Below are 22,526 nucleotides of genomic sequence, written 5' to 3' on the forward strand. Positions count from 1 at the left end.
TGAGAAGAGAAAGGAAGTACCTCTACTGGAAATGGCTGGAGACATACTGGAACTGGCTGTCCCCTGTGGAATAGGTCTGACCCACTCACAGCTTGCAACCGATGAGAGGAAAGGAGTAGGATCCAAAATATGAGAAGACAATTCTGTTTAGAGAGAAAAAGTGCCTTTACACCACCTTGAAAACCGAAGGCCAGGGAGAAGCTTTGATCCACCCCCTCGGAAATGAAGCTCCCAAAGAAGGTAGATCTAGACCACCCCCAGATCTGGAGCCTCAGGGGAAAAATCAGATCCAAACTGTCCAGGATTGAAGCTCCAAGGGGGAGGGATGGATCTTACAAAATTGGGGCTGAACCTATCCCCTCAGATCTGACGCCAACACTCTGGCTCCGAGACCCGTTCTGATCTGAGCATATTGGAGAAGAATCAGTCAAGGAAGCAGTCAGAGTGGAGGAAGAAAGTTTCCTCAGATCTGGCACCATATTTCTTGGGGATCTCAGATCCTGGGACTCTGAAGTGACTGGACTGATTGGAGAAGGAGAAATAATAGTTTTAGATGTGACAGGCATACTCATGGATTCGATAAGCTTGTAAGACCCCTATCTGGATCTGAGCTCTGAGGAACGTTTGCATCATCCTATCCACATCTGCTGCTGACAAGCTTCTGGGGGGCCTAGAGGAAGCGGTGGATGGGGGACTGGAATGCTTCTCTGGAGTTTGAAGAAGCTGAGCAGGCAAATTGGGTGAGATTGGCTTCAAGACATATTCTGGAGTTGCACTCTTAAAAGATGTACCTGGCTTTGGATCCGATGACTTAGGATCCAAGGGAGGGGGGTGCTACTTATAAAGAAGCTATGTATTTATCATAACGTTCCATATGTGTTCTCCATCTCCACCTTTATTCACACTTGTGGGTCAGATCAAATCCATCATTTCCATCTCTGCCTTTTTCAAAAGCTTGAGGTCTTCAGCAAAGCATGTGGGCATTCTTCCTTAGCCATCATGCAATTCCCTAATCCTTCAGATCTTGTCTGCCCATAAGAAAAAAAAGTTAGTGAAATTATAGGTAACAATATTTACAGGGAAAGAAGAGTAAGTGGTTTCTGAGGCTATAGAGTCCAAAGGATATCCAACTACTGCTACCTGGTCTCCCAGGAGCTTAGGCAGGGGGTAGGTAGGTGGGTTGCGAGAATAAAGGCAAAGATGGACAACACACATGGAATGTTATGGTAAGTACATAACTTCATTATGTGGTGTTGTCAATCTCGTCTCTATTCTCACTTGTAGGACCTCGTCCCAAGCTACCTGATTCTTGGGTGGCTCATGGGGAAAATTCCTCAGGATCACAGAACCAAAAAATGCTCTACTCCTGGAGGCCAAATCTACTTTATAATGAGTAATAAAGGTATGAGGGCTTGCTCCTGTGACTGCAGCACAGATGCTGTCCAAAGACAGTCTTGCTTGGAATGCTGAAGTAGCAGCCCTCACCCTGGTGGAATGAGCTTTGACAGGTGCAGGGAGAGTCTTGTTCTTAGAACTATAAATAAAGGAAATGCATTCAAAAAGCCATTTGGATAAGGTAACCTTAGATACTGGTAAGCCTTTATTAGTGTTAGAATTGGAAACAAATAGCTGATCAGATTTTCTGAATTCTGTAGTTCTATGTAGGTTAAAACGTAACTGTCTATGCACATCCAATACATATAATGACTATTCCCCTTTATTCTGAAAATTTGGGAAGAATGTAGGTTACTTTCAGATACAACCTTGGGCAAGGAGGAGGGGTTGGTGCATAAAGAAACTCTGTCCTTATCAGAAATCACGTATGGTGGTTTGACATTTAAAGCTTGTAATTCTGAAGCTCTCCTTACTGAAGTCTAGAAACAGCATATTCCAAGAAAGATAATTTATATCACAGCTAGCCGAAGGTTCAAAGAGAGGATAACTAATGAGTGACAACACAAAATTTAGATCCCAAAGTGGAGATGGGTCCTTGTACGAGGCCTTAGAAGTGTAGTTCCTTTCATGAAGACTTTGCAAAGCCATATGACATGATTCCGTAGCCATTTTCTCTTATATGAAAGTTTGGAATTACTGCCAATTGAACACTAATAGTAGCTGCAGCAGCACCTTCATTGAAAACTTTAGCCAAGAAGTCTAATATAAAATGTAAGGGAGCAGTAAAGGGATCAATCTAATTAGAATTAAAATAAAACAAATTTCTTCCATTTTCCCTTGTACAGGTTTCATGTAGATGACTTCTGTGAAGAAATTAAAATGTGTCTTACAGGAGAGGAAAGGGAAGAAATCTGGCTGTCAGGGGAATTGGAGCAGCCAAGCTGTCAGTTTGAGGTTTAGATTGGGATGAACTATTCCTGATGTGTGAGTCAGAAGATCTGGAATGGGGTCCAGAATCCATGGTTTGTCCTGAATATGAGGCCGAAGGAAGGGGAACCAGATTTGTTGAGGCCAATAGGGGGCAATTAGGATTACTGTCATCTTTAACAAACTTGCTTTCTGTAGTAGTTTGGGAATTTGAGGTATTGGTGGAAAAGCATAAAGGAGTTCCGGAGGCCAATCGTTAAAAAGTGCATCCATTGGGGACTCCCCTGGAGGGGGGATCAGGGCAAGGTAGTTGCTGCATTTGGCATTGGTGAGTGAAGCAAAAAGGTCACAGCAAAGCTGGCCCCATTTTTGGAAAATCTCTTCTGCAATTTTCTGATTGAAGGGCCACTCATATGGCAATAGCATAGCTCTGCTCAATTTGTCTGCTATTATGCAGGATCACCCCGGGATGTGCGTTACTATCAGAAAGCGACTGTAAGATGTAGTGACAGACCCTTAGGGCTTCCCAACAAAAGGGGTAAGATCTGGATCCCCCTTGCTTGTTTATGTACCAGGCTACAGACATGTTGTCAGACTGGATTTCTATCATTCCCAGAGGGAAAGAGTCTTGAAATGCTTGCAATGCTAAAATCACTGCCCACATCTCCATGATGTTTATGAGCAAAGGGCCTCATGTTAACTCCAGATGCCTTTAATTGTCTTCCCTAGATAATGCCCCCCCACCACTCTGGGAATCATCAGCGGTCACAGTGGCTTGGGGTTGGGAAGGAATAAAGTGACGGCCCTGAGATACCAGAGGAGAGTGAATCCACCATTGAAGATCCTTTCTGCATGAATTTGTATGTCATTTGTAGTCCTAGAACTGACCACTGCGTTGAAAGTAACCATAGCAGTATTCTCATGTGAAGACAAGCTAAGGAAATAAGGACAACTGAGGCAGCCATTTTGCCTAGTACTTGAAGAACTAGTTTGGTGGAAGCATGTTTCTTTCTGATTAACATGTTTATTTAATACTGAAGATCGTGTACTCTGTCTTGTGGAAGTTTTTCTATCATTCTTCTTGTGTCTATTTCTGCTCCTATGAAGACCAAGTTCTGACATGGCTCTACAGCAGATTTTTCATGGTTTATTGTAATCCCTAGAGAGGAACAGAGTTGCAGCGTGGAGTCTATGGCCAGTTGTAGAAGATGTTTGGTCGGAACAGTTATAAGCCAGTCGTCCAGATATGGAAACACCCAGAATCTTTGATGTCTCAGGTGAGCAGTAACTACTGCCATCCATTTGGTGAATACTGTGGGGGTGTAGTGAGACCAAAGGGTAGAGCTCGAAATTGGAAGTGACTGGCTCCTAACCAGAAGTGCAAGTGCCTTCCGGACCACCTTTCCATCAGTATATGGTAGTACACATCCTGAAAATCTACTGAAAACATTCAACTGTCTTTGTATTGACTGCAGTATCACCATCTGGAACTTGCTCTTTTTGACAGATTTGTTAAGACTACTGAGATCCAGAATGGGTCTCCAGTCTCCTGTTTACTTTGGAACTAAAAAGAATCTTGAGTAAGTTCCGAATCCTCTCTGGTCTGTGGGGACTTCTTGGATGACTCTTTTTCTTGGCAACTTTTGAATTTCTACGGTTGCTTATTCCTTATGACTGGGTGGAACATTTGGAACTGTTTTTGGGAATGGGGAAGGAAAAGGAAATGACGTAACCCCTAGATATTATGTTCTGCACCCATCTGTCATTTGTTATTTTTAGCCAGGTATGAAGGTGCAGAGACAATTGTCCCCCGACTGCCTCCTGAGGCAGACAATCAGGCACCCCCCCCCTTTAACTGTGCTGAAAGGGCTTATCAAAGAAAGATTCTCTGGAGCCATGATTCTGTGGGCCTCTCCTGCCGCGAAGGTGGCATCTTCCATTTTTGTTCCCCACTCTGCCTCTGCGGAACTTTCACCTTGTGCATCTTAGAAAGATCTTTGTGATTTTTTTTTAACCACATCTTTCCACTACGTCTTTGACCTTTGAGAAAGGGTCTGGTGGGTGTTGGAAAATATACTCCAATGGCAGATAAGGTCTTATGTTCCTGTTCACACCTGGTGAGCATCTCTTTAACTTTGGGCCCAAACAGAGAGGAGCCATCAAAAGGGGCATTAATGAAGGAAGACTTGATGGGCTCCATGAAATCACAAAGATGCATCTGGCCTGCCTCCTTAGCGAGATGCCTGAACCCACTGCCTTATTCATTCCATCTGCTACGTATCAGATGAGTCTCATGGAAGATTTTAGAACAGAATTTAGAGTGGTGAGCTAAGAGGCTGCCTTGTCTGCAACCTCATCAGCTACAGCTCTTCTGAGGGAGTCTGACAACTCCTTTATCAGATCCCTCTTTAGTCTAGTAAAATGTGCTAAGTAATTCAGCAACTGTAAGGTGAAGGTTGCTGACAAAAAGATGTGCTTCTCATATCTATCCATGGTCCTAGAATCTTTATTTGGAGGAAGGATAGTAGAGCTAGTCTCAGATAGTTCATTTTTAGTGGCCACCACCATGACCATGGCATCAACTGCTATACCTTTTGTGAGGAAAGGCTTGTCCGAAGGGGCAGTAATCTATTTATCTGGCCTCCTAGGAGTAGATTCTATGATGACTGGGGTCTCCCAAGCCTTCTGACAGATTAACTCAATAAGCTCATCAGAAAGAGGGGTCACCCAACAGCTGGAAGCGCAAGACCCGAAGGCCTTCGGCTATACCGACTCCTCAGCTGAAGGGATTGTGGATTGCAAATCACCTTTCTGCTTTAACTTTTCAGATGTGACTCTTCTGGGGAGTCCAGATGCTTCCTCTTGCAAGTCCTCTTCTGACAGCCTTCCTCAGTGGGGTGATCTGAGGAAGTTTCAGAATGGGGGGGGGGCGTCGCTTGCTGGACATTCTGAGGCCTGGGGTCTCTGCAGTCCTATGGAAAGGGTACATGAAAAGGCGAAATCACTGGTCCAGAAATGGAAGGAAGATCCTGGAGAGACTGTGTCTGAGACTGGGATACAGTCATTACCCTCCTCATGACCTCAAAGACACTCCGCCCCTGATCTGAAGAAGTACCTGGATCCAACAAAAAGGTAGTCGGAGCTGAGGGAATCTCCAGCACAGAGGACAGATGCTCGAGGCCGAGGTAGGATCCAAACTCACCCGTGCCAAAGCCGTAACAAGAAGGATCAGATCTGACGAGATCTGAGCCCACTCTCTGGGTCTAAATGGGGAGTGTCGGAGAGAACTCCTGCTCCAATGGAGTGGAAGAACTCAGGGTAGACATTAGATCTGAGGAAACTTTGTGCCTGGGATCTGAGACGGACACCAACTGGACATCTGAATCTTCCAGCTCTAATACCAGGGGTCAGATTGGAGAAGGAATAAGCACCGATGGAGAGGACTTTGATGGATCTGATGCCTTTGGGCTTGGATCCAGTAATAACTTGGCCAAAGCTGGTGTGTTCAGAAGCCTCTGCACTACCCTATTCACATAGTCATCTGACAACTCCTAGCAGACATATAGATAAGTTAGGGGATCTTGATTTAGTCAAAACTAGCGATGGGAGCCATGAAAATATAGGCTCCAATGATGGAGAATGGCTCCAAAGCCTAAACTCAGTGGGAGCCAAAGAGGTCAGAGCAGAAGGTCCAAGCTGCTCCAAAGACCTCTCGGATCAAAAATCTGCTGGTTGCTCCGAAGAAGTTGTTAGAGACGTCAGTTTACGTACTTTCTGTCTCAGCTCTGAGGATGATTTTGGAGTTGAGGAAGGTTGCTTTTGAGTCTTCTCTGACTTACCCGATGATTTATTAGATTTAGAGAACTCAGGAGAAACAGCCTCAGAAAAGGGATTTTTTTATAGTAAACCTTTTAATATTAGATTATTTTTACGCTCCATAAGAGCCCTTTGGTTGAAGTCATGGAAAATGGAGCATGATTCCTGTAAATATAAAGGCCCCAAGCAATATACACACAACGTGTGTATATCACTTAGAGGCATCTTTTTGCCACATTTGCCACATTTGTTAAACCCTAAGGGTTTCCCATCCTGTTTTTGAGACATGCTACTGAACTCAAATACAAGCAATTCAAATTAGCTTCAGACAAAAAAGGGAAAACAGCACACACACCCCACCCCCCCGAAATGCCCTCTAACTAAAATGGATGTTAACTAGATTGAGGAAATGTAGAAAGTTTTTTTTTTAAATTGTAGAATTAGAGAGCTAAAGAACATCCTCTAACTTAAATGGAAGTTTGAAAGAGAAAGCTTAGACGACAGAACAACACTCACGCAACCAAAAAATGTCCTTAATAAAAATCGGACTAAAGAAGGGTAAGGGAATTACTAAGTAAGAAATAGAAGACAGAGTAAGTACAATGGTCGATTAATTAAGGAGGAAATACAATAAATAAATAAACTTTCACCAAGCCCAGATCTTCCTGGAAGAACCACATCTTTCGCTGAGCAGCAAACAAGATCTGAGGATTTAGGGAACTGCATCATAAGTAAGGGAGAATATCCACGAGCTTTGCTGAAGGCCTCAAGTTTTTGAAAAAGGCTGAGACGGATCCGTTGGATTCGATCTGACCCACAAGTGAGAATAAACGCGAGACTGACGATATCACTGTTATGATGTTGGGATCTGAAGCCTTAGGATCCAAAGGATTCAGATCCAAATGTTGGGTCTTTGGATCCAACAAGGTCAGATCCAAGATATTCCTGGTTTTTGATGGCAGCTCCAAAGAAGACTTAGGGGACTTAAATGGAGAGCATTTACAGTGCTCCAAAGGAGCAGACTTAGTAGTTTTTTAGAGGATTTGAGCCCCTGATGAAGAAGTAGAGCGAAGAAGACCCCTTAAAATCAGTTAGTTCCTTCTATCTACCAGGGATCTAGGAATAAATGTAGAACAGATTCTACAAGGCATGTCCAAGTGCCCTGCTCCAAGGCAATAAACACATTCCTTGTTGGCATCTGAGTTCATGATATTATGCCCACAAGAGATGCATTTTTTAAAACCTGTTGGTTTGTCCAACATAATTACAGAAAAAAGGGACAAACACTATCAGAAGCAATAGCAAAAAGGAAACAGCAACTTTTTTTTTCTTTACAAGAAATAGAAAGGGAATGAAAGAATTACCAGGAATGGTAATATATAGAAATACCCTAGAAAAGAAAGGATACAGAGAAAATACCAGCAATGGTAATAAAGAGATACTATCAAAATAGTATGGAAAAAAGGAGAAAGGTTTTCCTAATGACCAGTGAATAACCAGAGGGAGGAAAGTCAAAAGACTAGAAAAAAAGGAAATTTCTAGAATAGAAAAATTTGAATAAACTCACAGTATAAGCTCTATAATCGCTTGACAGTGGAACCTGCATCTCTTTGTGATGGAGGCAAATGAAATCTGAAGCAATGGGGATGGAAGTAGGGTATTATGGGTAGAGGAAGGAGCTCGACAGCTGGATCCAAAATCTGTATATGTGGCTGAGTCAGATCCCATACATTGAGGAAGAATGAAAAGGCAACATCAAATCAATTATTTTTAGCTGAATTTCACAGACATAATAAGGCCTTACTAAGTTTAATGCTACTGGCTACAAAAAAAAAATACTAGAAAAAGTACAAAACCAAAACCAGCTTTAATTGAAGTATGGAATATTGTAAAGGGGATTAAAGAACTCGAAGTGTGATCTTTTGAGAAGGAAAAGGAGCAAACTGCATAAAAATAAATGGAATTTGTGGGAACGATACACGCAAAATAGCATTGAGAAGGACAGAAATTTAAGGAAAGACAGGAATTGAGCAATTTATGTTATTCTGGAGTGAATTAAACTTGTTAAAATGCATACTGCTAGAAAATATCTAAAGGAATGTTATTATGGTGTGTTTTCTTTCTATTACTATAGGAGTACCTATGTAATTTTTTAAAACATGTCATGTATGTTTAATAAAGATGTTTAAAACATAAAAATGAGACTGCATAGACATTTGCTCTGAGATAATTAATGAGGGCATCACCCATCTCTCTCAGGGTCCTACAGTAGACATACACTTTCTTGAAAAGAGAAGGTGTTGAATAAGAATGCTTCCACACAGCAAAGATGCCATCCTGCAAGACAGATTCATGGACAGCTAAACCCAAAGTTCTTCATCCTTCTTGCTTTCATACTAATTAAGATATTTCTGTGATGGGGGAAAAGATGAACTACAGAGAAGTCCAAAATGGACTTCACCAGTCTGAGCATATCCCCAAAGAAGTGGAGATCCAGATGGGAGAAACAGGATGGGATAGTGTCATTACTCATGTCCACTTCAAAAACAAAACTTATGCATCCTCTAATTTCTTCAAGATGTCTGAAGAAGGTGGAGACCTTCCTCTACCCTCTGCTCCAGCGGGGTTAACTTAGACTTGTCTTGTTCATGAAATAATTAGTATGTGATGAATAACAACCAAATGACAGGTTACTGAAGTAGGATGAGTACATGCCACATGTGGCACTAGGTCATGAGAAGCTAACCTAAGGACTGACACTGATGTCAACCTACATTCCCTAAGGGTATGCTTCCATACATGCAAGGGCATATCCTACCAAATGTTAAGTGTACATACATATTTATTGCCCAGGATGTCTCTTAGGATCTAAACTGGCCAGAACCATACACAAAAGTTTCTTTGACCCCACTCCCCCACCAATAAGACAGGCATTATCTGGGAAAGTGAGCCCAGAAATACCACTGAGTCTGGATTGCAACTCTAAAGAAGTCAGGCCACACAAATCTGCCAGGAGCATTCAGGGTTTGGATTCTTGATCATGGGTAAAACAGCTTGTATACTCCAGGAGGCATACTTTCAAGATGATCATAAAAAATGCCCTACTCACATTGTTTTTGCAATCTCAGCAACTGATAGGTGTGAGGTTGACCCCTTGCTATTCAAATGGACACTTCTAACTTGTAAGAAATATGAAATCACCTTGAGTGTGGACTTACCAGGAGCACGTTTTGACTACTATTTTGGCTCTGAGTCCTTTACTTTCTCCTGTAAAGTCCATCACCAACCTGGTATTGCGTGAAAGCACACCTGTGCCAGTACCATTTATTGGGTACCTGCACTGTGCCCATATTCCATGAGATAATACAGGCCTCAAGCTTCTTTCTTTGATTCTCATTTGTGGATTATTAAGTGTTAGTAATTTAGCAATACTTTGTTTGATGCTCCTTTTCTATGCAAAAGAGGTAGTACCAGTGACAGCAGGAACATATGGAAGACTGCTCTATTTTAGGCACTGAACATGGAAACATTCTTATGATGACCACAAAGATCAAGTTACAAAACAATCCAGTGTAGCGCTGACATCCTAGTCTGTTGAGTAACATCATGGTGTATGTCAACTAGAGGTGTAAAAATCTGGCCATGGGAACAAGTGAAAATTCAGACTTAAGCAACAATACAGATATCAGAAATACTGGCAGTTACCAATGCAGAAGGCCTTTAAAGTTAGATCTGTAACTCTTGAGGAAGTACATGCAAAGTCAGACAAAAACTTAAAGTTGTTTAGTTTTGATCAGCTAATAGTTGTACTACAACTTTTCAATGTCCACCCAACCAATGTCCAACTTATCAACCCAGTTATCACACTGAACCAAATGACACACAGCAACTGCATTGAAATAAAGTGTTTTGGAATGGTGACTGCATTTCCATGCACTCCAGAAGTGGGGGCCCTGCTCCCATGGCTGATCTCTAAATATACTACCTCTGATGTAGCACAGTCTTGGCGACAAGGGACATACATATATTCTATTTTTTTGTTGTCGGTGCAATGTCAGAGGGAGTAAAATGCAGAGCTACATAGTATGGAGTACAGCTTACAAAGAGGGGTTATGTGGAGTGCAACCCCCCTTTAAAAACAGTTGTTACTGATCAGAGCTGCTTAATACATCTTCTGGTGGTATACAGGGTGACAGTACAATGGTGCATGGTAGACTAGGTGCACTACACTAAGTGTTGGTAAATCAAAGTAATCTTAAGAACTACACAACAGGAAGAACTGATGGATCATTATCTTCAATCACACTGCATCATGTCTAGGCTGTACTGCTGCTTCAAATGAGGTACAAATAAAATGTAAGTACTTGTTATCACTTTACTCCTGGTTTCACTAAGCACCCTGCAGAAACAGACAAATAAAACTGCTGACTGATATCTTACAAAAGGTTAAAAAATTTAAAGTGGATGCTAGCAATATTTTGGAACAGGTGACATTGCCTGAAGTTAGCTTTTATTAGAGATGGTCCTGAGACTGTGGACATTACAAAAGTGCCATAAAAAGTAAAACAGCAACTACCACTTAGCACTTAGACGATAAGACATCTGTTTGCATTACTTCAAAATATAACATCATAATCAATTTGATTTTAAAATGCAAACAAAAATGACTATCGATATGAGAAACTTCAGTACGACCTAATGACAAATAAAATTCATATCAGACCTTTAGGTTTGGAGTAGGTGCAGCATAGCTGGTAAAAGTTTTTGATGGTGTTTCAGTTACTTCTGATTTCTTCATATTTTGAGCTGAAGAACAGCTACTGAGTAAACTGTTCGTACATGGAGTTGATTGCAGTACAGGTCTTGAGCTATTCTGAATAATGGTTTCCATATTTTTCTATATATGAAGATATTTTAAATTTATTTCAAGAAAATAAATGTTAGTTGCATGCAATACATCTTTGATATTTTAAACCTCACACATCAATATAATAATCATAAACCTTTACAAAACAATTCCAAAAAGTATTAAACTGCAGTTATGTCATGGGAAGCAACAAGAAAGATTATTCATGTAGCACTTGCCTTAAGTCCAGAACCTTCAGGGTAAAGAATTCTCAAGGCAATCCTATTATAAATATAGTCCTACTTCTTGGTGGAGTGAGTCTTCAGCAAATTTATCACAGATGTGTGTAAGCCCTCAGTGGAGACATAGTAAGAAAACCTGTAACAACTAAGTAGAAGGGGCAGACCTTTCCTACCTCAGCTCAATCTAAAATTAAAAAAAAAAAATAAACTGCTGACCTCTTACATATGTTCTGTAAATGTATATATAAACTTTGGAATTCCCTAAAACTACAACTACAAAAGATGGGATATCAAAATTCAACACTTTCTTGGGAATTTATGATATTACACATCCCTCCAAATAACATATCTAGATCCCAGATGATCATACTTATGAATATTTTCTTGCTAATGAAACTATACATAGTTACAAATTGGTTGAACCCATCTCAAACTTCCTGGGACAATTTTAAGATCTTAGTGATAAAACATATATTAGCCCACAAATATGTTATCAATAACCAAAGTAAACATTCAAATAATCTGAAGATTTGGGAACAAATTTTCAATATTATATTAGCTTAATGCACCGATCACAGAAAACTCCATTGTTATTTATAATATAAAATCTAACCCTATTAGGATATATTATTACAAGAAACTATCTTTGCAGGTGTAAATTCTTTATATGTATGTTATTTTAATTGTGGAAGCATTCATGTAAATATTGTATATATGTTGCTAGAATGTTGATAGAAGATTTGTCTGGATATTACCTCTGTATTTCTCTGTTAAATGTTTGTATAAATAAGTAAAAAATAATAAAGAACTATTACTGAAAAAAATAAATAAATAAAGCTAAAGGAAGCAAATGTTGTAAAATGTCTTTCAAAAGTCAAATGTAATATAAGAATGTTCATTAACAAGAGCATGGATGCTTAGCCCTGTAGCCTGATGATTCATCCTACTTGAGTATCAGTGTAATTAACTTATTCCTTTTGGGTTTTAACTCACAAGGACAAGCCTGCTGCAAAATGAGTTACGAACTGTTTACTCAAATAAAAGGTGGCAGAAATGTGGGAGCTTATCAGAGGAAAGAGTATCAAACTTGCCTTTCTAACTACATTCTGTCCCTGGAGCAAATGTCCAAACTAAAAATGCTTAGTAAAAATATTAAATAATTCTAAGCTGCATCAGCACAGAAATTCTGGTCAGAAATTCTAAAGTACACGGCTGAAGCAACTATTGTTCTGGTGGAATATGCCTTAGACTTTTCTAAGCAAGAATCCCCCTGGTAAGGAACAGCACTTGGAAAATTGATAACTCAACCATGAAGATACAGCCTGTTTAATAAAATGAATGTGTTATCTGCCTTTAGCAAAATAAACAAAACTGTTCATTTTCCATGTGGATTCATGTTAATTTACAAATGCAACAATCATGAAAACAGCCTCCATGAAGCAGATATTCTTAAAATCAAACCAAGACAAAAACAAATATTCAGCCAGTAAGTGCACTGAAAATTTATGAAATACAAACAATAATAACCAGACAAATTTTCTTATGGGTAACAAACTCCACACAATGTCATTAATTGGATGCACTCATATACCACCATATATATTATGGGTCTATTTCAGTCAAAATTTAAAATTGCTGAAATTTATATGGTTGCATGGAGATCGTGGTAGAGTGTGGATCAGGGAATGTGTTCTTTTTCCCACTGTAGTGCAATCTCGGACTAAGTATATTTCACTAGAGGGGAAGGAGGGTGCAGGGGGATTGCCCCCCCTGCTAAAACACTGTTTCTTTTTCATAGTTGGTTTTCAATATGTTGATCATACTATATTAGATTATCGAACTTTTAAACGTTCGAACACCATATGGTAAACACCATATGTTCAAACTCTTAAAAGTTCAAAAAAAAAAAAAAACAGAAAAAACCTACCTGAAAGGTTAAGTAGGGGGGCAAGCCCCCCTACACCCCTCACACCCCACGCTCTTTAAATATTCCAACTCTGAGTTCGCACTAACCTGCAGACAATGGAAAATGAGAAGTTATGTACCTACCATAACGTTCCATGTTAGTTGTCTTCTTCTCGCCTTCTTTCTTGCTGGATGGGGTCGGAGCTAAAGCTCGAGAGCTATTTCCACAGGCTCGAGGCTCCCCTATATCCCACAATGCTAGGCGGTAACTACTCAGATCTCGTTTGATAGCTAAAACCAAGCAGTTCTAGTCTCCACAGTATGGAGAAGAGAGAAAAAAACCCCACCTCTATATAAACCTGTATGTAAGCTACCACAAACAGAAAAGGGAGAATAGAGGTGGCAGAACATGTCGGAAGGAAGCCCCAATGGAAGATCCCAAAGATTCCTATCGGTCTGTCCAGGCTGGGGGGAAGGAGGTTGGGACGCAAGAAAGAAGACGAGAAGAAGACAACTAACATGGAATGTTATGGTAGGTACATAACTTCTCAATGTTAAGTTGTCAATCTCGCCTTCATTCTTGCTGGATGGGACGGCGTCCTTAGCACCTTACCCCGGGTGACTTATCGGAACAGACTCTTGAGAACAGTGGAACCAAAGTTGGCACGGTTTCTGGAGGCCATATTCAATTTGTAATGTGAGATAAAGGTATGAGGTGAAGCCCATGTGGCTGCTGCACAAATGGAATCTATTGGTAGCCTGTCCTGAAACGCTACAGATGTAGTTAATGCCCTGGTTGAATGAGCTCTAGGTCTTGAAGGCAGCTTTTGATGTCTGATTTCATAGAAGAAGGTTATTATAGAGGTAAGCCATCTTGAAAGGGACACTTTAGAAACTGGAAGGCCCATTTTCCCTTCCGCATAAGACAGGAAGAGCTGGTCAGATTTCCTGAACTGTTTAGTCCTGTCTAAATAATATCGAAGTTGGCGATGAACATCTAGAAAATTTAACTTTTGTTCCGACCTGTTGGAATAATCAGGGAAGAAGACAGGGAGATCGATAGTCTAGTTTAGATTTGCCTCAGAGGAAAACTTAGGCAAGAAGGATGGATTAGTCCGGAGGGACACCCTGTCTTTATGGAAAACTAAGTAAGGAGGACGACTGCAAAGAGCATGAAGTTCAGATACCCTTCTAGCTGATGTTATGGCTACTAGAAAAAGTGTTTTCCATGAGAGCAACTTGAGAGGGCATGAAGCCGCAGGTTCGAAGGGGGGGGAGAATCAAGGACGCTAGGACCAAATTCAAGTCCCACTGAGGTGGGGGATCTTTGACTGGGAGCTTGAGCAAAAAGACACCTCTTAGAAAGGCTTTGCAAAGTTTATGGGACATGATACTGGAGTCCGAGACACCTACATGAAAGTTAGATATAGCAGCTAGTTGTACTCTAATGGTAGATGAGGAAGAGCCTAAATGAAAGAGCTCTGCCAGGAAGTCTAGGATAGACTGGATAGGTGCGGTGAAGGGGTCTATATTTTTTGATGCTGCCCAGAAGGAAAAATGTTTCCACTTACTATTGTAAATCCTTCTGGTAGAAGACTTGTGAGAGGCTATCAGGATGTTACGGACCGAAAGAGAAATTAAAGGAAGCCTGGCTAGGGTAGGAATCGGAGAAACCATGCTGTGAGGTTGAGAGATTGGAGGGAGTGGTGCAGCTGGCCCGACTGGTGGGTCAAAAGATCTGGCACTGGGTCCAGATGCCAAGGCTGCTCCAAGAGGTAATGATGCAGGAACGGAAACCATATCTGTCGAGGCCAGTAAGGGGCAATGAGGATCATAGTGACTCTCAAGGCGATAGCTTTCTGAATTAATTGAGAGATCAGTGGAAAAGGGGGGAAAGCATAAAGAAGTCCCCGGGGCCAATCGTGGACTAGAGCGTCTCTGGTGGGTTGGCCTGGTAGAGGGAAGAGGGTGAAGAAATCGTGACACTTGCTGTTTTGGGGAGTAGCAAAAAGATCGCAGCAAGGCCAGCCCCATCTATGAAAGATTTCTTCCAGCACTGATTTTTTTAGAGACCACTCATGAGGCATGAGAATACTCAACGTGTCCGCAATCATGTTGGACTTCCCGGAAATGTGCGTTGCTATCAGAAACCGCTGAGAAGAAATCGCCCACTGCCAAAGTCTGAGTGTCTCTCGACATAAGGGATAGGACTTGGTTCCACCCTGTTCGTTGATGTACCACACTACGGACATGTTGTCCATCTGAATTGCAATAGTCCCTGTAGGAAGAGAGTCCTGAAGGGCTTGCAGCGCTAAAAGCACTGCTCTCATCTCTAAGACATTTATGTGCAAGTGGCACTCGAAAGATTGCCACGTGTCCTGGACTGTCCTGTCCTGATAATGCCCCCCCCCACCCGATCAGGGAGGTGTCCGTTGTCACCGTGGCAATTAGGGGGGGGGGATGAAGGGTCTGCCCTGAAGAACTTGAGGTGATGTCATCCACCAAGACAGGTGATTCTTGCATGATTGGGTTAGCAGAATGATGTGAGACACTGGGAGCTGTTGGAAGGACCATTGAGAAAACAGCATCCACTGGAGGATCCGCATGTGAAAACGAGCTAAGGGAAGAAGTGTAATGGTAGCCGCCATGAGTCCTAATACCTTCAAGACTACCCTGGCTTTGATGTTGCATTGAAGCAGAAGGTAAACGTGTTTGCGGATATCTGATACTCTTTGCTCTGTCAGTCTGGCAGAAAGATGAACTGTGTCTAAGGTGGCGCCTATAAAAGTAATAGACTGACAAGGTGACAAGGCAGATTTTTCGAAATTTACTGAAATGCCTAGAGCTTGGCAAGTTTAAATGGTGAAGTCTCTGGATAGAAGACGCCTGGTGGTGGCGGTAAGGAGCCAGTCGTCCAAATATGGAAACACCTGGAATCCTTGATGTCTCAAGTGAGCCGCGACCACTGCCATACATTTGGTGAACACTCGAGGGGCTGTAGTGAGACCAAAGGGCAGGGCTCTGAACTGGTAGTGACTGGCTCCCAACCTGAGGCGGAGAAACCTCCTGGAGCATCTGTGCATTTTGATATGGTAGTACGCATCCTGAAGGTCTATTGAGCACATCCAATTGTCCTGACCCAAGAAGGGTAGAATGGACTGTAGCGTGACCATCCGGAATTTTGTTTTTTCACATACTTGTTTAGCTTGCTGAGATCCAATATTGGTCTCCAGTCCCCTGTTTTTTTTTTGGTACCAAAAAGAATTTGGAGTAGATTCCGGATCCTTGCTGGTCTGCTGGGACTGGCTGGATAGCTCTTTTTGACAGCAGCTTTGATATTTCTAACGCTGCTTGTTCCCTTAGACTGGGTGGAACGTCTGGAAGGGATCCTTTGGGTTGGAATGGGATGTGAATAAAGGGGATTTTGTAACCCTTGCATATAATAGACTGTACCCATTTGTCTTGAGTGAGGGAAAGCCAGGCTTCTGGGTACAGTGATAATCTTCCCCCGACTGCCTCTGAAGATGGACAGCCAGGCAGATCCTCAGGGATGCTGAAAGGGTTTATCAGAGAGAGTCTCTCTGCTACCCTGATTTTGCGGACCACCTCTGCCCCTAGGGCGGCGTCTATTGTTGTTCCCCCCTCTGCTTCTAGAGGGGAATCGACTTTGTGCATCAGATGAGACTCCTTGAAGTTTGCGGAACCACACCCCCCCCCTGACCTTTGGGATAAGGTCTGGAAGGGGTAGAAAAATGGACTCCCACGGCAGACAGAGTCTTACCTTCCTGCTCGCACCTAGTCAATGTATTCCTCACCTGAGGTCCAAACAACGTTGAGCCATCAAAGGGGGAATTGGTGAAGGACGCCTTGAAAGGGTCCACAAAATTGCAAAGCCGCATCCAGGCGTGGCGTCGTAAAGCTACACCTGTGCCTGAGGCCCTACTCGCCCCATCGGCCGCATATGAGATAAGCCGCATGGAGGAGTTGACAATCGAATTCAGGGTTGCCAACGGGGAGTTCATTTTGTCTTGGAACCCCTCAGCTGTTGGATCCTGCATAGCATCACCCATATCCTTGAGTAAATCTCTCTGGAGACGGGTGAAGTGACACAAGTAGTTCAGCGACCGCATGGCAAAGGTCGCTGAGGAAAACATCCGCTTACCGCACCTGTTCATGGTCCTAGACTCCTTATTAGGAGGATGGACAGGTACCGAAGGATCGGCTAATTCCTTCTTAGTGGCTGCAGCCACCACCATGGCATCAACAGAGACACCTTTAGATAAGAACTGTTTCTCTTTCGGGGCTGTAATAAATTTTGACGGCCTCCTTGGGGTAGGTTCCACCGAATCAGGGGCCGTCCACGCCTTCCTTGCCACCACTTCCATGAGGGGCTCAAAGGGAGGAGACACCCAGGAGGTGGAAGGGCGAGAGCCAAACGCCTCAAGGTAGACCGACTCGTCCTCTGAAGGGTTAAGGGCGGGCCAGTTCCCCCTCTGTTTAAGGATTTCAAGGATGTCAGCAAAAGAGACATCCTCAGAGGGGGACCGAGGGGAACCTTCAGATTCCTCCAAGTCGGTGTCCGAGGTGATAGACTCAGGGGAGTCAATGTGCTTCCTCTTGCACTGTCTCTTCTGAGGGGGTTCCCCTGCTGGATCAGGAGAAGCCTCGGAAGAAGAAGATATTCCCAATGGGGAAACCTGAGGGGCTGGCTCTCTACGGTCTGGTACGAGGGGGTGGGTAGAAACCACCGCAGGCACTGAAGAGGGAGGAGCTGACGGAGCCGACTGTGGGGTAGACATGGGGTCTAGCACGCTCCGCATGACCTCAAAGGTGCCCCGATCAGCCAGGGCCGAAGGTCCCCACTCCGAGGAGACAAGGACCACCCCCGGCACCAACAGGGATGGCTCCGAGGCCAATGTCGGAGCCGAACTCACCAGCGCCGATGCTCCGAGAGGGAGAACGGGGTCGGACAAGGGTCCAATGCCACTCGCCCCCTTGGAGCCGACAAGGGAAGCCTGGCGCCGAGATCCCTCCAAAGAGGAAATCGGAGCAGACGACAGAGCCGAAAGGAAGGGTATCGGCTCCGACGCACCGACAGCCACGGCTGTGACGAGCCCCGGCTCTGAACTCAAAGGAGTCGGAGGAGGAACAAAAGCAGGGATGGGAATAGCCACTGACTGTTGAGTAGGGCTATGGAGCATTTGGGCCAGTGCCTCGGACTTGAGAAGTCTACTCACCACCCTTTGTAAGTCATGGTCGGACAGCCTGGAGGACCGAGAGGAATGGGACCTGTGGCTCCGCTCCGACAGAAGAGGGGATCCCAGGGCCGAGTGGATGGAGCCAATGGAAGGGGACCTCGACTTCTTCTTAGAAGGTGGCTCTGATAAAACTATCGGAGCCGACTGAGTCTTAGCACCCTCGGCTCCGGCCGGAGCCGAGGTAACGGTTTGAGTCTTCGAAACATCGACTCCAGCTGGAGCCAATGTTGAAGTAGTCTTAATGCTCCCAGCGGACGGCTCTGAAGCTGGAGCCGACGGCCTGGAAGTCTTTGAAGGCTTCCCCGATGCAGACTGGGTCGGGGGGCCTTCAGGCTTTAATAAGCCTCGAAGAATAAGTTTATTTTTGCATTTCTGCAGGGCTCTCGGGCTGAATGTATGGCAAACAGCACAGGAGTCCTGCAGGTGCAAAGGTCCCAGGCAATATACACAAGAAGTGTGACCGTCTATCAGAGACATTTTCTGACAGCACGAGTCACACTTCTTGAAGCCTGAGACCTTGGAGTCTTTCGACATCAGAAAAAGTGACTGTATACACAAAAAAGACACAGACACACTCTTTAACCAAAAAGGAAAACCCAATCACACCGAATGACAAAGGAAAAAAGGGAAGTGGGCCAAAGGCCTAGAACTTAAAAAGGGAATAAAAAGGGAATAAAAATGAGGGAAGACCCGATTTAAACTAAAAGGATACCCTGTACTATAAACTTGACTAAATAAAAAAAGATAGGGGTAGATATTTTAATTTTCTAACTAGAAAATCTCACTAACCTGCCAGAGCCGGTAGAAGAAAGCACCTCGCAGCTAAGCGGCAAACGAGATCTGAGTAGTTACCGCCTAGCATTGTGGGATATAGGGGAGCCTTGAGCCAGTGGAAATAGCTCTCGAGCTTTAGTATTGGCCGAGTCGGAGCCGAGGATCGGCTCCGAACCCATCCAGCAAGAATGAAGGCGAGATTGACAACTTAACATCTCCCATTTCCGCATTGTACGGAGATCTCCGTTGAAACATTCGAACATTTACATGCTCAATCATATGGTGTCGACCATATGACATTCGAACATTTAAATGTTCGACAAAAAGAAGTTATATACCTACCATAACGTTCCATGTTAATTGTCTTCATCTCGCCTTCCTTCTTGCTGGTTGGGATCGGAGCCGACCATCTTCAATAGCTCGAGAGCTGTTTACTGGCTCGAGGCTACCCCTTATCCCACAATGCCTAGCGATAGCTACCCAGATCTTGTTTGAAATAGCTAACTCCCGACATAAAAGAATAAACCAGTCAAAAAAATCATTTGATTATACCTGCCATATTTTCTAAGTCAATAGAGGAAACAAGAGAACACAAAGCCAGTGAAACAGAAAAACTCCTCTCGGTCCACTAGGATAGGAGGACGGAGGGTGGGACGCAAGAGGGAAGGCGAAATGAAGACTACTAACATGGAACGTTATGGTAGGCACATAACTTCTTTATGTTAAGTTGTCTATCTCGCCTTCATTCTTGCTGGTTGGGACAGCATCCCTAGCACCTAAAATCCTGGGTGGCTCAGTGGAACAGACTCTTCAGAACAGTGGAACCAAAGTCAGCTCTGCTCCTGGAGACCATATCCAACTTGTAATGAGAAATAAAGGTATGAGGGTTTGCCCACGTGGCAGCTGCACAGATGGAATCCATGGGCAACCTAGACTGGAAGGCTACAGAGGTGGCCAAGGCCCTAGTAGAATGACCTTTCAGTTTAATAGGTAAGTCTTTGTTCCTTAACTGATAAATGAAAGAACTAGTGTGCGACAACCATCTGGACAAGGTTACCTTGGAAACTGGGAGACCTTGTTTGCCCAAGGCATAAGAAAGAAATAGTTGGTCCAACTTCCTTACTTCTTTAGTTCTGTGCAGGTAAAAACGCAATTACCTATGAACGTCCAATAGGTGTAGTTTGTACTCTGCCTTGTTGGTATGCATTAGGGAAAAACACAGGAAGATCTATAGATTGGTTTAAATTATTTTCTGAGCAGACTTTAGGGAGAAACAAAGGATTAGTCCTAAGAGCAACCCTGTCCTTATAAACCAAGTATGGAGGATGAACACATAGCGCCTGAAGTTCGGAGACGCATCTGGCTGAAGTAATAGCTACCAGAAAGAGTGTCTTCCAAGATAGAAACTTGATAGAGCAGGACACTGCTGGTTCAAAAGGGGGCAGAATTAAGGAGGTTAGGACTAAATTAAGGTCCCAAGGAGGAGGGGGATCTCTCACTGGAGGCCTAAGAAGAGTTGTCCCTCTCAAAAAAGCTTTACAGAGCTTATGAGACATAATGTTAGAATTCAAAAAAACCAACATGAAAGTGAGAAATGGCCGCCATTTGTACCCTGATCATAGCAGAAGCAGACCCGGAGTGAAACAGTTGTGCTTGGAATTCCAGGATTTCATGGACTGGGGCTGAAAAGGGATCCACATTCCTAGCCTTTGCCCAACAAGAAAAACGTTTCCATTTGCTAGCATAAGTTTTCCTTGTTGTAGACTTGTGAGATGAGACGATAATGTCACGTACTGCTGGGGAAATGCTGGGAAGCCTGGCTAAGGCTGGAAGTGGAACAACCAAGCTGTGAGCTGGAGAGTTTTTAGGGATTGATGCAACCCACCTGATTGATGAACCAGGAGGTCTGGAATTGGGTCCAGAGTCCAGGGTTGATACAGAAGGTAACGGTGCAGGAACGGGAACCATATCTGTCAAGGCCAGTAGGGAGCAATGAGGATCATTTTGCAACCCAACGATATTGCTTTCTATATAAGTTTGGGTATCAGGGAAAATGGAGGAAAGGCATAAAGAAGTCCCTGGGGCCAATCGTGGACTAGAGTGTCTCTGGGTATGTGACCCAGAACTGGAAGCGGAAGAAGGGAGAAGTAGTTGCTGCATTTGCTTTTGAAGGGGGTGGCAAAGAGATCGCAGCAAGGCTGTCCCCATTTGCGGAAAACAAGATTCGCAACTTCCTGATTCAGAGACCACTCATGAGGCATGAGGATAGCTCTGCTGAGCCTGTCCGCTATGACGTTGGATCTCCCGGGGATGTGCGTCGCAATCAGAAAACGTTGGGAGGAAATTGCCCACTGCCAAAGTCTGAGTGCTTCTCGACACAGGGGGTAGGATCTGGTTCCGCCCTGCTTGTTGATGTACCACACCACTGACATGTTGTCTGTTTGAATAGCAATGGTCCCAGAAGGAAGAGTCTTGAAGGGCTTGCAACGCCAGGAGTACGGCTCTCATTTCCAGGACATGTATGTGTAGATGATACACATGAGGTTGCCACGTGCCTTGGACTATCCTGCCCAGATAATGCCCCCCCCCCACCCTATCATGGAGGCGTCTGTCATCACTGTGGCTACCGGAGGGGGTTGTATGAAAGGTCTTCCCTAAGTAACTAGTGGGGAGACCATCCACCAAGAAAGATGTCTTTTGCATGCATCCGTGATCATGATCATGTAAGTCATAGGTAGCTCTTGGAAAGACCACTGCATAAACAGAAGCCACTGAAGAATTCTCATATGAAAGCGCGCCAGTGGGATTAGGAGAATGGCTGCTGCCATGGAACCCAGAGCTTGAAGGACGTACCTGACTTGGATCCTTTTGCTCTGCATCAGAACCTGTACCTGCTGATGATGGATTGCGGACACCCTTTCTAGTGGTAGACTTGCAAACATATCCCTTGTGTCTAAGTCTGCTCCTAGGTAAGTGATAGATTGACAGGGCAACAAGGCAGATTTTTCGAAATTTATTGTAATTCCAAGCTGGAAGCAGATTGTGATTGTGTAGTCCTGTGCTTGTATGAGTTGATGCCTGGTGGTAGCAGTAAGGAGCCAGTCGTCTAGATACGGAAACACCTGGAATCCTTGACACCTCAGGTAAGCCGTGACCACTGCCATACATTTGGTGAACACCCTGGGGGCTGTAGTGAGACCAAAGGGCAGAGCTCTGAACTGATAATGACTGGCCCCCAGCCGGAAGTGAAGATATCTCCTTGAGCGCCTGTCCATCTTTATATGGTAGTACACGTCCCGAAGATCTATCAAGCACATCCAATTGTCCTGACCCAGAAAGTGTAGAATGGACTGTAGTGTGACC

The 22,526-nt window shown here is 43.7% G+C and overlaps 1 protein-coding gene across 1 annotated transcript in view; it reads right to left on the minus strand.

Moving 5' to 3' along the window:
- LOC122805771 (synaptonemal complex protein 1-like) overlaps positions 1-22,526 on the minus strand; it is a 5,909,626-nt gene that overhangs the window by 380,358 nt on the left and 5,506,742 nt on the right. Inside the window, exon 25 of the mRNA XM_044076039.1 lies at positions 10,862-11,035. Coding sequence (XP_043931974.1) covers positions 10,862-11,035 — 174 coding nt within the window. The remainder of the gene's footprint in view (positions 1-10,861; positions 11,036-22,526) is intronic.

The sequence above is a fragment of the Protopterus annectens genome, chromosome 7.part0 (assembly GCF_019279795.1).
Source record: "Protopterus annectens isolate FY-2018-M chromosome 7.part0, PAN1.0, whole genome shotgun sequence".
Classification (NCBI taxonomy): Eukaryota; Metazoa; Chordata; order Ceratodontiformes; family Protopteridae; genus Protopterus; species Protopterus annectens.